The following is a 14,798-nucleotide window of genomic DNA, read 5'->3' on the forward strand; positions in this document are numbered from 1 at the left end:
ATATATGTACCCCTCTGTTTACTGCAGCATTATTATAATAGCCAAATTATGGAAGCAGGCCAAGTATCCAGTGATAGATGAATGGATAAAGAAGACATGGTATTATATACAACAGAATATTAATCAGCCATAAAAAGAATAAAATCTTGCCATTTGCAACAACATGGATGGAGCTAGAGAGTATAATGCTAATTGAAATAAGTCGGTCAGAGAAAGACAAATACCATATGATTTCACTCATATTTATAATTTAAGAAACAAAACAAACAAACCAAAAAATAAATTCCTAACTATAGAGAGCAAACTGGTGGTTAGCAGAGGGGAGGAGGGTAGGGGGGTGGGTGGGGGAAATAAGTGAAGGGGAATTAAGAATATACCAATCACAGGGTGCCTCCATTGGCATCTGGCTCTTGGTTTCTGCTCAGGTCACAATCACAGGGTTGGGAGATCAAGCCCCACCTCAAGCTCCATGCTCAGCATGGAGTCTGATCCAGATTCTCTCTCTCCCCCTCCGTCTGCCCGTCCCTGCACTCTAGCTCTCTCTCTCTCTCTCAAAATAAATAAATCATTTTTTTAAAGAATATACCTATCATGATGATCACTGAGTAATGTATCGAGTTGTTGAATCACTATCTTGTACACCTGAAACTAATATAACACTATATTTACTTTATTGGAATTAAAGTTAAAAACTTAGTAAAAAAGAAAGTTCCCATCACAATAAAAAATTTTTATAACTGTGTACGGTGATAATGTTAACAAAGCTTGTGGTGATCTTTTCACAATATTGACAAATAATAAATCATGTTGCACACCTGAAACTAATATAATATTATATGTCAGTTTACCTCAAAAAAGGTCCTCTTGATCCCAGGTGGTTTATTTATATAGCCTCCCAACCAAAGAAGCTATAATAACCAGGATGGCTTTTCCTTTATAAAATTTAGATAGTTATATGATTGGTGAAGTTATAAAATCAGCCAATTGGTTTTCATTGTAAAGCAACTATTGCAACTGGCCACATAAGTGACATCAGTGAATGTTTACTGGCCTTTCTGATTTAGTAGCTCTATACCCAGAGGCCACTCAGAGAGTTTCTTGGAGAAGCACTAGAATAGCAAACCTGGGGTTCAAGTCCTGACATTGCCACTTCTTAGCCATGTGAACCCAGGCATACAATTTAACTTCTCCAGGCTGTTTTTTCATTGATAAAGTGGGCATAATTATACCTATGCCTTACATACTACCTGTGAGAATTAAACAGGGTAATGCATACAAAGGGTTTAGCATCTTCCTGGTACACAGAAATAAATAGTGTAGTTCAATACTCTTTTACAGAGGCTTTGGAATATAGCGCCTCCCTCCCCAAAGTGATGTGTAAGGCTTAACCATCTTACCGCAAATGCACGCTTGATGGAGGGCACGTTGCTGAATGCGATCACGACCGGAATGATGTCAAGGGCACTGAATTCCATAGTTGCAGTGGCAATGGTATGGGCATCTGCCGACTGACCGCTGCTGAAGAAGGTGGCGATTCTTCTTGTGTGAGCCCCTGGAAGCGTTCGCTTGAAGACATTTCTGGAGATAAACCTCATCACTTTGCCGATCTCCCTGATGTCTGAGGACCTCTCGTAAGGAATAGCTTCAATCTCCCTGAGGAGCTGGTTCTTCTTGTAGGCGTCTGAGAAGCGGATGAGGTGCCGGACGTGAGAGGTATAGGTGAGGATAGCTATGCGAGCGCCCACCGGGCAGCTGTTCTCCCGGACCCTGACGCCCCTCACCAGGGAAGATAGCAGCTCCTTCATGCGCTCAAATTCCTGTTTGGTGACATCTCGAGACTGGTCCAAGGCAAACACCAATTCGGTGGGATGCACGGGGCATTCTGGTTTTCCTAAAGGAAAACCTTATGTAGCATGCTTACTTAAACAATTTTTTTTTTTAAAAAAGATACATAGAGGGCAAAGTAATTTTAAATGTTAAATGTGCAAATATTTAAACAATAAGCATTAAATGCTAAAATGAGCAGTTGAAATATTAAACGTTTAAATCTTGAATGAAAATGCTATTTTAAAAATTGAATTTGCTTTTTTAAATAAAGCCCAACAGAAAGTATCGTTCAATTTGAGTTTTTATGCAATTTGTAAGTTAATGACCAAATTCCTTCTAAGTAATTTCGAAGAATTTGAGTAAGTAATCCTCAAAAGCTCATGGATATGCCCTTTTACTTACAGAAATTGGATCACTGGCATTATGTTTATTGCTGGAACTTTATACAGTTAGCTAAACTAAAACATATGTGTTTTTACTTAATAAGGAAATGTAACAGGAGTTAAGAAAGGAATGGGTCCAAAAGCTCTGTTAATGACTTCAGAGACATTAAGAAGAGAATGGATGTGCAGTATATAGAACAGCCCATCAGATGTGGAGAATAGGTGCTGCAGAGACGTGTTAGAGACCTGACCTGACTATGCACTAGCCATGTGACCTTGTCCCAGCGACTTATCTTCTCTGGGCCTCATTTTGCTCATCTGTAAAATGCCAGTCCTAAGATCGGCCACTGCAAAGCCCTGTACTGAGGATTCAGAAGCACTTAGGACAACAGGGCCTGGCACATGACAGGCGCTCAGTTAATATTAGCCATTACTATTAGAATTATTATTACAGACTTCTTCATTGTGAGAACTATATCATTTAAAAGAATGAGGAAAGCTTTCAGGGATATATTTTTATTTAACAGTTAAAAAGGCAAATTTAACCAATAAATATACCTATTACATAGAGAAACTGAATTGTTAAACTTGAACATTAAATGTTAAATTCAGACTTATTTATTGAACCCAATTCATTCATTTTAATCCCGGTACCCTGCATTTATCACAGTTGGCACTTTATATCTGTCTGATTATCTGATTAATGTTTTCCTCTCCATGAAGTGTGAAGATGGGGACTGTGTCTCTCCTGATCTGCCAGATTATTAGTTCCTGCCATTTATCAGGGTTCTAATAAATGTTGACTGAATGAAGAAGCAAACAAAGGACAGTTCTTTTGCAGCAGGTACAGGAAGAACAGAACTTTTATAATGGGGGAGATTCCTGGTATTGAAATGTAGGTTGGTAAAAGGAAATCTCAATGATGCACTTCTCTTGGAGGGGTGCCTCCTCTCATTCAGATGCCAGCAAGTCAGATTCAGAGATAATAAAAGCAGCTTGAGGCCTACCAGCTCTTTATGAGAACTCAGAAACTCAGATTTGTTGGGGCTGGCCTGGGCTGGTCAAGGAGTGAGTCCTCTGCTGTGACCAGCTGAGCTTCGTTCCCGTCTTGGTGCTAGATGATTATCTCCTTCTGGTCCTGGACTCTGTGACCTAATAGGCTAACGGACCACTAAGAATAAACATTTAACCCCAAACCAAACTGTGCATCTCAGTGGAGACAGGACATAATTTATTAGCCTCTGAGTCTAACTTAGAAGGCTGAGCAGATGTTAAAAAATATTGAGGTCATGTCAACTTTACAATAAAGGGTGGAAGTTATGACTAAACATGGAAGTGGTTCTGCCAGCTTTTTGTTTGGGCTGTGATTTGCATATGGGAACAACACAACAATAATGCCCCTTCAGGTGCAATTTAGAGATAAAGGGAAAAAAGACTCACAGCACTGGCTGAACTATGAAAAAATTCACGTTTTCAGGAAAAAATACCTAAAAGGTAATTCAACTTGCAAAATACATTTTCTGAAATCCAGCAAGCTGCCAGGAAACCAGAAGATTCTGAAGAACACTGGGCTGGCTTGTGGTGGTACGTAGGAGGCCCTCCTCAAGGCACAGATGACCACACAGAGACCTCGTATGGCTCTGTGGCTATACACTGTACACTGATGGCTACTGGTTGGCACAGAGCAGGTGATGACAAGGACAGGGAAAGAGAAGCCACTGACATGTACCTAACGCTCTGCAATGGCAGCCCTCTTCAGGCCACCACCACATTTGTCTGGAATACCACCACACCCTCCTAACTAGTCCTCGGGCCTTTAAACTTATCCTCCCCTACAGTCTACTCTTCCACAGTAGCCCAAATAAGCGTTCAAAAATCCTTCATCAGCTCATGTTCTTCCTTCAATACTTTGAATAAACCCTTTGATACCCTCTCATTGCAATTTGAATCTAAAAAGTTCAGCTTGATCTGGCTTCTGCTTGCTTCATTTTTTCACAAGCCAATCTCCCCTTCCCTCACTGGACTTGCATCATTTCCTAGAAAATGCCTACATCTGTCTTGTATCATGACCGTTGCACTTGCTCTTCTTTCTCCTGGCTCTTGTAAAGCTGGCTTTTTTTTCTTCTTCAGTCCAAACTCTAATGTCACTGCCTCAAAGAGGAGCCCTCCCTCCTAAAGCAACTCTCCCCTCCCCTAACATTCTGTGAGAGAGCATCCTATTCTTTATCCCTTTCACAGCAACTATAGGATTCTGTATTTCTTTGACGTGTTTATCATCTGGATCCTCTGCTGGAATGGAAGCTTCTGAAGACAAGAATTATGTCCATCTTAATCAGCCCTGTTCCCCAGTGCCTAGTACACCGTATGCTTTCAATAAATATTTGTTGAGTGAGTGAAGATGCAACCAGAGGGCATGGATTGATGGGTTTAGACAAAAGGTATAAGGTATAAATATGTAAGACGGTAACTGTTGTTACATCTACATTCTTAACCACCAGACTACAGAGACAATAGAGAAAATGAAGGGAAGGAGATATGTTATTACAAAAGACCTAATGGTAACATAAATAGTATAATGTTAATCATTAAAATATTAATAAAAAATCAGACTTGGTTGAGAAACAGCTGTGAGACTCAGCTAAAGCAGAATGATTTATTGGAGGCAGGTCTGTGCAACCAGTATGAGGCAGCAAAGACAGCTCAGAAAAAATTTATATCATTTGGCAGGCAACACATTGTTTTAACTCCTCTTTCCAGATGTATGACATTTTGGAACTTCATTATAACTTACTGTAAATAAAGATTACTCACCATGTCTGCCAGCTGGGGGAGAAGAACAAAGGAGATTGGGTTATTATTTGGTAGAACAGAGTTCTGTACTGTGTAGGGAAATCATGGCAGTAGAAGCTCTGCCCTGTATGCTTTTTGTAGATGACTCAAACATTCAGGCAACAGAAAGGGTCTGGAGAAAATGCAGACGGATCCCAGCATCTTGGCAAAAACAAGGCAGGATGGGAGAAGTGGGACAACATATAGCCGTAAATCAGTAGCCTGCAGCCAACTGTCAGAGGGAAAGAACCTTTGCCTGGGAAAGAACGTTACACTGCAGAGAGGTACACTGAATTTGGAAAGGTTAAAAGGGTCTAACCTCTCTTTATTCTAATTTTTCTCCGAGTAGAGATCTATAGAAATGGATTTTATACATATGCACATATATAATTCTGTACAGATAGGTATTTGTGTGTGTGTATAAACATTAGAGGTGGGTTTACTCTGAAGCAGATGAAGCATAAATATGCTTTAGGTCTGCACTGTCCAATATGGAAGTCACTAGCCACATGTGACTCTTTAAATTTTAATTAGAATTAAATGTATTAATTTCAGCTTCTCAGTAGCACTACCTTTCAAGTACCCAAAGTCAAAGGCTAGTGGCTAGTGGCTCCCATATTGAACAGTGTGGTAGAATACCTCCATTACCGCAGTACGTTCTATTGCTTTTGACATCTCACCTTCTCATTTGCCCAGTGCAAGACCCTGAGAAGGGACCTAGCCATGTGTTCACATGATCATGTGCTTTTACAATATGCAAAAGTTGTTGGTTGTGATTTCCTTTCCTGTTCTAAACAACACTTTCTTTTGAAATAATTTTATACCTACTTTTGGATTTATAATTTTGTATTGAACCTCTTAAATTATAAAAGATTGGGCCTCATCACACTTGGATCTACCTTTGAGTCATTATAGTTCACGTGGCTCTAATGTCAAAAAGTGAACTGTATTAAGTCAGCCCAAAGCAACCAGCCTTCATGACTTATCATATATATTTTGATTTTTCATCATGGGTGGTTCCATTATGGTACAAAAAGGTAGAGTTGAGTCAACACTGCATTCAAAGCTTTAAATAGTCTGTGTCTTTGAGACCAAGGCTCTCTATAGAAATGGGCTCCAAAATACCTCAAAGGAATTTTTCATTCATTGTGTTTATTTGGGAAGTCATTACACATTTGTAAATAAACACTAAATAGTCAATTCTTCCCTCATCTTATATGTGGAATTCCTTTAATGGTGCTAACATATATTTTGATAGAAGACACTGCTATAGGAGTCTTAAAACAAATTCAAAAGAGCATTTGCCAAACCAAAATGCCTTTTTGCTTTAAAAATTTGGAGGGAGAAAAAATATATATGCAAAATGAGTAATTTTATGAGCAAATCAATCATTCCAACGAAAAGTAATCAAGCATACCTTTCCAGAAAAGAATAAACAATAAACCAAAGTAAGTGTTCCCACCCATCAGGACACCTTATTAGCACAGCTAGCTTTCACACCAGATGAATTCAATCCTGTGTTACTGTCAGATGTTAATCATTTTTAAAAGTTCAGTGTGACTCTCCATTGATTGATTTCACCATTAGAAGAGTTCTGACCTTATACCTCAATTTTCCCTAGGTTAAAAGCACTAGATATAGTATTAATTAGTGCTTGGAACAGGTTCTAATAGACGTGAAGGCAGTCAGAGAAGGAGTTAATAGTCACCAGTCTATGTTGACTCAAAATATATGCAGTGACATCTCTAATGTTAAGAGATTGGGTGGTAAATTGGCTCAATTCTGAGTGCAGACTTCACTGCTCTTCTTCTACGAATGCTTTGACAACTTGGGTGATCGATTTAAGCAGGATACTTACGGCTGTGGTCCCGTACATACTGAATGAGCTCACACATCTGCAATTCAAAAATAAAACAAAGAATTAACCGACCGGCTGCCAGGTCTTCAAGTCTAAAAATAAATTTAATGGAGTACAGAGCATTCTGTTGGAGTCAGGAGATACATACAGAAAATGAAGCCAATCCTCTGGCCCCTTTCACACCCTAGGAAACAAAAGAAATGTAGTCTCATTGCTCTGCACACACTCATCAGTAGCCAGAATGTGCATTAACCTCAGAAAGTGAAGCTTTCTAAAGTTTTTATTCTTACTAAGTTAGAGGGAAAAAAGAATACATGTAGAATGATCCTCATTGCTGAATTAAGAGTAACATTCATCTAGCAAGCTTGATGAACACAAACCTCCAAAGGCCACCCTCCTCCAGCCCCATCTGTGGACAACAAGGGTCATTCAGAATCTGAGGATGGAGCTGAATACTTAACAATGGCAAGAAGAGCTTTGGAGCAGGTTTATGGCTTAGATATAGATAAGGCTGAACCATCTATTATAACTGCCCATCCTTAAGGGACAGAGTTCCTCAACCCCATACTTTGCCTTGGCCATTGAACAGCAGCTGAACTGAACCTTCCTCTGTTTCCATCACTGGTTGGATGACAAAGGGACCAAACTCAAACTGTATATCTGGAAAGGTAATCCCAATAGTCTTCCAAAAATGAATGAATATATGAATATATACATATATATGTATATGAATATATACATATATATACACACACACAATGTGTGTGTGTGTGTGTCTGTCTGTCTGTCTGTCTGTCTGTCTGGATTGGGAATAGAAAGAACAAAGTGGAATTGGTTTTAATTTCACACGTTCAATTCCATCTTTGGAACAGGAAGAGTCTGGCTATTCTCAAAGAGAGACACCCAAGGAAAAATGCAGTGAAGTCCCACCCAAACTCCTGGAGAAAATAAGTTCCATGTGAATACAACTTTGATCATTTATTCCCTGTTTATTAATTTCCTCTCACCTCCCATCATTCACTAACCACTTATTGAATATAGGAAGAGGACAAGGACTGGGCAAATAAAATTCACCAATAATTGAGAAATCACATTTTAGTCCAATACTTTTCATTTCCTCTCTCAAATTCCCCTTATCTCATGAGAAATGGTGACTGATATTTAATCATTTCCCCCTCATATCTCTAAGCACATAAATGCGGAAAAACAGTGAAAATAGTTACCAAGTGTAAAGACAGAAAGCATGCACATTTGGACAATGAAGACTCCATGCACTTTTTATTTAGAAAAGGATCTGGTGTGATTTATGACTTTTCAACTTACCTTGCGTCCAGGAGGTCCTGGCTCCCCCGGGGATCCCATCTCTCCTGGAGGCCCAGTGGATATCTCAAAGCAAAATTAATTAATTAGTTAATTTATTTATTTAAAGATTTATTTATTCATTTATTTGAGAGAGAGAGAGAGATACAGCGAGAGAGGGAACATGAGCAGGGGGAGTGGGAGAGGGAGAAGCAGGCTTCCCTCAGAGCAGGGAGCTGGATGCGGGGCTCGATCCCAGGACGCTGGGATCATGACCTGAGCTGAAGGCAGCCGCTTAACGACTGAGCCACCCAGGTGCCCCCAAAATTCATTTATTTTAAAATTATATTTATACATATATGTATGGTGTTTGTGGGTTTTATTTTTTAAAGATTTATTTATTATTTATTTGACAGAGTGAGCAAGCTTTAATTTGTACAAGCATTACCTATGAGACAGGGAATAACTGTGGATGTCCTTTGGGTATTCGGGTATTCTACAGTGTGCTGAGTTGAGTGAAAAAAAAACCTCACTGGTCATATTTTCTTTAGGAGATATAGACTAACCTCCCAGGAAAAAAAATGGCAGACTGAACATATGCATTGACTTCTGCTCCCTCTCAATGTCATTAAATTGATAGTAAGTAGATTTTTTTTAAAAGGCCAAAAAAAAAAAAATGGGGAGAATGAGAAAGAAGACAATAGCCACAAACCTCCAGAGGCTAGAAAGCAGATGTATATTTGTTAAATGACTTAGCAGATCTGATAAAGCTGTATCCTAAGCCAGTAGCAGGGAAAGCCAAGAATCCATTCCCAGAAGCCTCAAGAATTGGCAGCACCAGGTACCTCCAAAAGAGGAGGTGAAGGGGAGGGGCTAAATAAGGAGGACTGGTTGAAAATTATTTTAGGAATTCTCCAATCTCTCCATTCACTGCAATTGGATGACTATCCCTTTTTCCACTCCAAAACAGACAGAAGTAAAGCTGAGGGATCTGCACCAGGGAACTCCAGGCAGAGTTGAGGGCCCATGGTACCCTCCTAAAAACAGGGTGATCCAATGAAGATATGTGAAATAGACAGGAGACCCCTCAGGGGGTTTCTTTTCCTTGTGGTTTCATGAAAACTACAGCCGGACCTTCATCCTCAGGCAGGAAATTGAAATAATCTTCTCAGGGGAATCTGACCAAAGAAGGAAGACCTAAAGACACGGATATCAGAGATCCGCTAAGTAAAGAATTCAGCCATATCACTCTTCAGTAAAACTTGTAGTTGATTAGCTTTACCAATGTCTTTGGGGCTTCCAATTAGCCTTTTTGTCTTTAATTCTTAAATAGGAAGAGTTAGTCCATTCTCCAGACATGCTGGAAATAGAGATCAATACAGGAAAAAAAAAAAAACTACAGGAAAAAGACTGTGTTGGACAAAGAAGACTGTAAAAATACTAATATATATCCTCAGAAAGCTAAGAGAAGATTTTTCAACCATGAAACAAGACAGGACAGTATAAAAAATATTTGGAGAATAAAAACAAGCTCTTTAAAATTAAATCATGAGAGAAGCATTATGAAATAGTCGAAGAAATCTCCCAGAAAAACCCTCAGTTTTTTTCCCAGAGTCCATGGTCTCTCATGTTTCATCTCCCCTTCTGATTCCTTCCCCTTCATTTTCCCCTTCCTTCTCCTAATGTCCTCCTTGCTCTTCCTTATGTGCCACAAATAAGTGAAACCATATGATAATCGACTTTCCCTGCTTGACTTATTTCACTTAGCATAATCTCCTCCAGTCCCATCCATGTTGATGCAAAAGTTGGGTATTCATCCTTTCTGATGGCTGAGTAATATTCCATTGTATATATGGACCACATCTTCTTTATCCATTCATCTGTTGAAGGGCATCTCGGCTCCTTCCACAATTTGGCTATTGTGGACATTGCTGCTGTGAACATTGGGGGTTGCATGTGGCCCTTCTTTTCATTACATCTGTATCTTTGGGGTAAATGCCCAGTAGTGTAATTCCTAGGTCATAGGGTAGCTCTATTTTTAACTTTTTGAGGAACCTCCACACTGTTTTCCAAAGGAGCTATATAAACTTGCATTCCCCCCAACAGTGTAAGAGGGTTCCCCTTTCTCCACAACCTCTCCAACATTTGTTGTTTTTTGCCTTGTCAATGATGTACTGTATGGTCACTAACATAATAAAAAAAATTTAAAAAATAAATATTAAAAAAAAAGAAATCTCCCAGAAAAGTAGAGCAAAAAGACAACCTGAGAAATAGGAGAGAAGAAAGAGATAAGGGGCAGAGGGGATTGCCTTTTTTTTCCCCCCTCTCATATGAAACCTTGTGAAATTACTTGACTCTTTAAATCAGTGATTCTCAACTAGGGAGAATTTTGTGCCTCCCCACCTCCCCCAAGGGGAGATCTGACAATGTCTGGAGACATTTTTGGCTATCATAATGGGGAAGGGTGGAGAAGGGCTGTGCCACTGACATCTAGTGGGTAGAGGCCAGGGAAGTTACTAAACATCCTACAATGCACAGGACAGCCCCCACAACTAAGAATTACCCAGCCCAAAATATTAATAGTGCTGAGATGAAGATATCCTGCTTTAAAATATGTGCATCTGTAAAACTGGTAAATACAGACACACACACACACACACACACACACACACACACAGAATAAGGTTAAAAATCATGACAAATTAAAAAAAATCCTTCAATTGGGAGGAAAAAACAAGGTGAAAATTTAAAAAACAAACTAAAAATGTAATCATTCCAAGAAAACTGAAGCACTCAAAATTGAAGGTAAAACTTTATCAATAGAAGCTTCTACCAATAGAAACTTCAGCTCTTTCAGAAGGAAAACCTGGAAGTTTTCAGTGTCTAAATTTCAACTTCAAACTCAGAAATATTTACATAGATAGGGGAAAAGCAGCTTGGAAGGTGAAATAATAAGGTACAAACAGTGTTTAATTGAGGGGAAAAAAGAAATTCAAATAATCAAAGGCCAAAAGAAAAAGTTCACATCTTCCCACTGGTTCATTGTTTTATAAAAATGATTAATGTGGCATTGGGGGCCAAGAACCCAACGAACAGCTGTGAACTTGTTAGCATGCTTCCAATGTTCAAGAGTAAAGTACTTCATTAACAAGCCAAGGGAAAGGATTCAGAGATATTTCAATGCAGCTAACATGTGGATTAATTTGAAAGTCTTTTCCAATTATCTTTCTAATTATATCAGTCATTATTTTGAAATCATAATGTTAAAGGACAGTCATCCAAAAACATGCATGAGGAAATTTATAGCTGAGATGCAGTCCTCTTAGAAGCAGGATGGAGGGAAAGAGCAGTTTTATTATTTTGTATCCCTAAAAACCCAATAAATAATGACCACATAGGCAAGAGGTGTCTCAGATGGTGTCATAGTTAGACCCTAAACTCACCTCCTCCCAAGGACACACCGAATCTATGACTACCTAGAGAGTAATTCCTCCTGAAAAAGAACTGAGGGCTGACTGAACAGCTTCTGCACAACAAAGGATAAAGGGACCACAAAGAGAATGGCAGGAGAGATGGAGACACAGTAACCATGGAAACCCCACCCCTGATGCTATGAGCTACAGTGCTATGAACATTCTCCAGGATAGATTACATTAGGCTACAAAACAAATATCAATAAATTTAAGAAAACTGAAATTATATCAAGCATCTTTCCCACCCACAATGGGATGAAACTAGAAATCAATCACAAGAAAACTGGAAAAAACCACAAATACACAGAGGCTAAACAACATGCTATTAAACAGCCAGTGGGTCAATGAAGAAATCAAAGCGGAAATAAATAAATACCTGGAGACAAATGAAAATTGAAACACAACGATTCAAAATCTTGGGGATGCAGTAAAAGCAGTTCTAAGGGGGAAGTTTGTAACAATACAGGCCTACCTCAATAAAAGAGAAAAATCTCAAATAAATAATCTAACACCTTAGAGAGCAAGGAAAAAAAAAAAAAGAACAAAGCAAGTCCAAAGTTAGAAGGAAGGAAATTATAAAGAGCAAAGCAGAAATAAATGAAATAGAGCCTAAACAATCTATAGGAAACATTAATGAAACTAGGAGCTGGTTCTTTGAAAAGCTAAACAATATTGATAAACCTTAACCAGACTCATCAAGAAAAAAAACTCAAATTAGAAATATGAGAGAAGATACAACTGACACTACAGAGGTACAAAGGATCATAAGAGACTAATCTGAAAAACTATATGCCTACAAATTGGACAACCTAGAAGAAATGGATAAATTCCTAGAAACATTGTTTCCAGGACTGAATCAAAAAAGAAAATCTGAACAGACCAATGACCAGTAATGAAACTGAAAAACTCCAAAAAAACCCCACAAATATCCAGGACCAGGTGGCTTCACAGGTGAATTCTACCAAATGTTTAAGGAAGAATTAATATCTATTCTTCTCAAACTACTCCAAAAAACAGAAGAGAAAGGAAAACTTCCAAATTCATTCTATGAGGGCAGCATTACCTTAATACCAAAACTGGAAAAAAAAAAAACCCACTACAAACAAAGAAAATTACAGGCCAATACCCCTGATAAATATAGATGCAAAAATTCTCAACAAAATATTAGCAAACCTAATTCAACAATACTCATCCACCACAATCAAGTGGGATTTGTTCCAGGGTATAAGACTAGTTCAATACCCACAAATAAAACAACATGATACCAACACATTAACAAATGAATAAAATCATATGACAAAATTCAGCATCCATTTATGACAAAAACTCAACAAAATGAGTTTAGAGGGAATATACCTCAACCTAACAAAAGCCACATATAAAAAATCCACAGCTAACAACATACTCAATGGTAAAAAAACCAAAAGCATTTCCTCTAAGATCAGGAACAATACAAGGATGTCTACTCTCACCACCTTTATTCAACATAGTCCTGGAAATCTGAGCTGCAGCAATCAGACAAGTAATAAAAGACATCCAAATTGGTAAGGAAGAATTAAAACTGCCATCATTTGCAGATGACACAATATTAAATATTGAAAACCCTAACAACTCCATCAGAAAATCATTAGATTAAGGAATTCAGTAAAGTCACAGGATACAAAATTAATATAAGAAATTTCTTGCTTTTCTATACATTAATAACAAGGTAGCAGAAAGAGAAATTAAGAAAACAATCCCACTTACAATTGCATCAAAAAGAATAAAATGCCCAGGAAGACATTTAACCAAGGAGGTGAAAGGCCTATACTATGAAAATTATATGACATTGATGGATGAAACTGAAGATGACACAAGAGAGTAGAAAGATATCCTATGCTCATGGATTGGAAGAATTAGAATGTTAAAATGTCCATACTACCCAAAGCAATCTACACATTTCAGTGCAATCCCTATCAAAATACCAGTGGTATTTTTCACAGAACTAGAACAAGTAATACTAAAATTTGTATGGAACCATAAAAGACCCTGAGTAGCAAAGCAACTTTGAGAAAGAAAAACAAAGTTGGAGGTATCACAATGTCAGATTTCAAGATATACCACGAAGCTGTAGTAATCAAAACAATATGGTATTGGCACAAAAATAGACACATAGCTCAACAGAACAGAATGGAAAACCCAGAAATAAACCTATGCTTATATGGTCAATTAATTGATGACCAAAGACGCAGGTATATACATTGGGGGAAAAGACAGTCTCTTCAACAAATGGTGCTGGGAAAACCGGAAAGATGCATGCAAAGAATGACACTGGACCAATGTCTTATACCATACACAAACTCAAAATGGATTAAGGACCTAAATGGAAGACTTGAAATCATAAAACTCCTAAAAGAAAACATAAGCACTAATCTTTTGGATCTGTCTGTAAGGGAAACAAAAGCAAAAATAAATAATTGGGACTACTATCAAACTAAAAAGCGTTTGTGCAATGAAGGAAACCTGCAACAAAATGAAAAGGCAACCTACTGAATGAAAGAAGATATTTGCAAATGGTATATCCAATAAAGGGTTAATATCCGAACTATATAAAGAACCCATACAACACACACACATACACATACAAAAATCTGATCAAAAAATGGGCAGAGGACTTGAACAGACATTTCTCCGAAGCTGTACAGATGGCCAACAGACACATGAAAAGATGCTTAACATCACTAATCATCAGGAAAATGCAAATCAAAACTACAGTGAGATATTACCTTACCAGTCAGAATGACTGGTATCAAAAAGATAAGAAATAACAAGTGTTGTCAAGGGTATGGAGAAAAGGAAACCCTGGTACACTGCTGGCAGAAATGCAAATTGTTGCAGCCAGTATGGAAAACAGTATGGAGGTTCCTCAAAAAATTAAAAATAAAAATAGAAACACAATATGACTCAGTAATTCCACTTCTGGGTGTTCACCCAAAGAAAACAAAAAACAGTAATTTGAGAAGAGACCTGCACCCCTATGTTTACTGCAGTATTATTTACAATATCTAAGATATGGAAGCAATAGATGAGTGGGTAAAGAATGGATACACATACACACACAATATGATATATTTATATACACACACACAC

General features: G+C 38.1%; 1 protein-coding gene across 1 annotated transcript in view; it reads right to left on the reverse strand.

The window, feature by feature from the left end:
- The window catches only part of COL6A6 (collagen type VI alpha 6 chain), a 105,664-nt gene that overhangs the window by 25,965 nt on the left and 64,901 nt on the right, over nucleotides 1-14,798 (reverse strand). The window contains exons 28-32 of the mRNA XM_025867218.2: nucleotides 8,221-8,283; nucleotides 7,046-7,081; nucleotides 6,898-6,934; nucleotides 5,022-5,033; nucleotides 1,398-1,891 (exon numbers count right to left, since the gene is read on the reverse strand). Coding sequence (XP_025723003.2) covers nucleotides 1,398-1,891; nucleotides 5,022-5,033; nucleotides 6,898-6,934; nucleotides 7,046-7,081; nucleotides 8,221-8,283 — 642 coding nt within the window. The remainder of the gene's footprint in view (nucleotides 1-1,397; nucleotides 1,892-5,021; nucleotides 5,034-6,897; nucleotides 6,935-7,045; nucleotides 7,082-8,220; nucleotides 8,284-14,798) is intronic.

This window comes from Callorhinus ursinus, unplaced genomic scaffold (assembly GCF_003265705.2).
Source record: "Callorhinus ursinus isolate GAN/ISIS: 27379988/994484 unplaced genomic scaffold, GSC_fseal_2.0 scaffold1, whole genome shotgun sequence".
Classification (NCBI taxonomy): domain Eukaryota; kingdom Metazoa; phylum Chordata; class Mammalia; order Carnivora; family Otariidae; genus Callorhinus; species Callorhinus ursinus.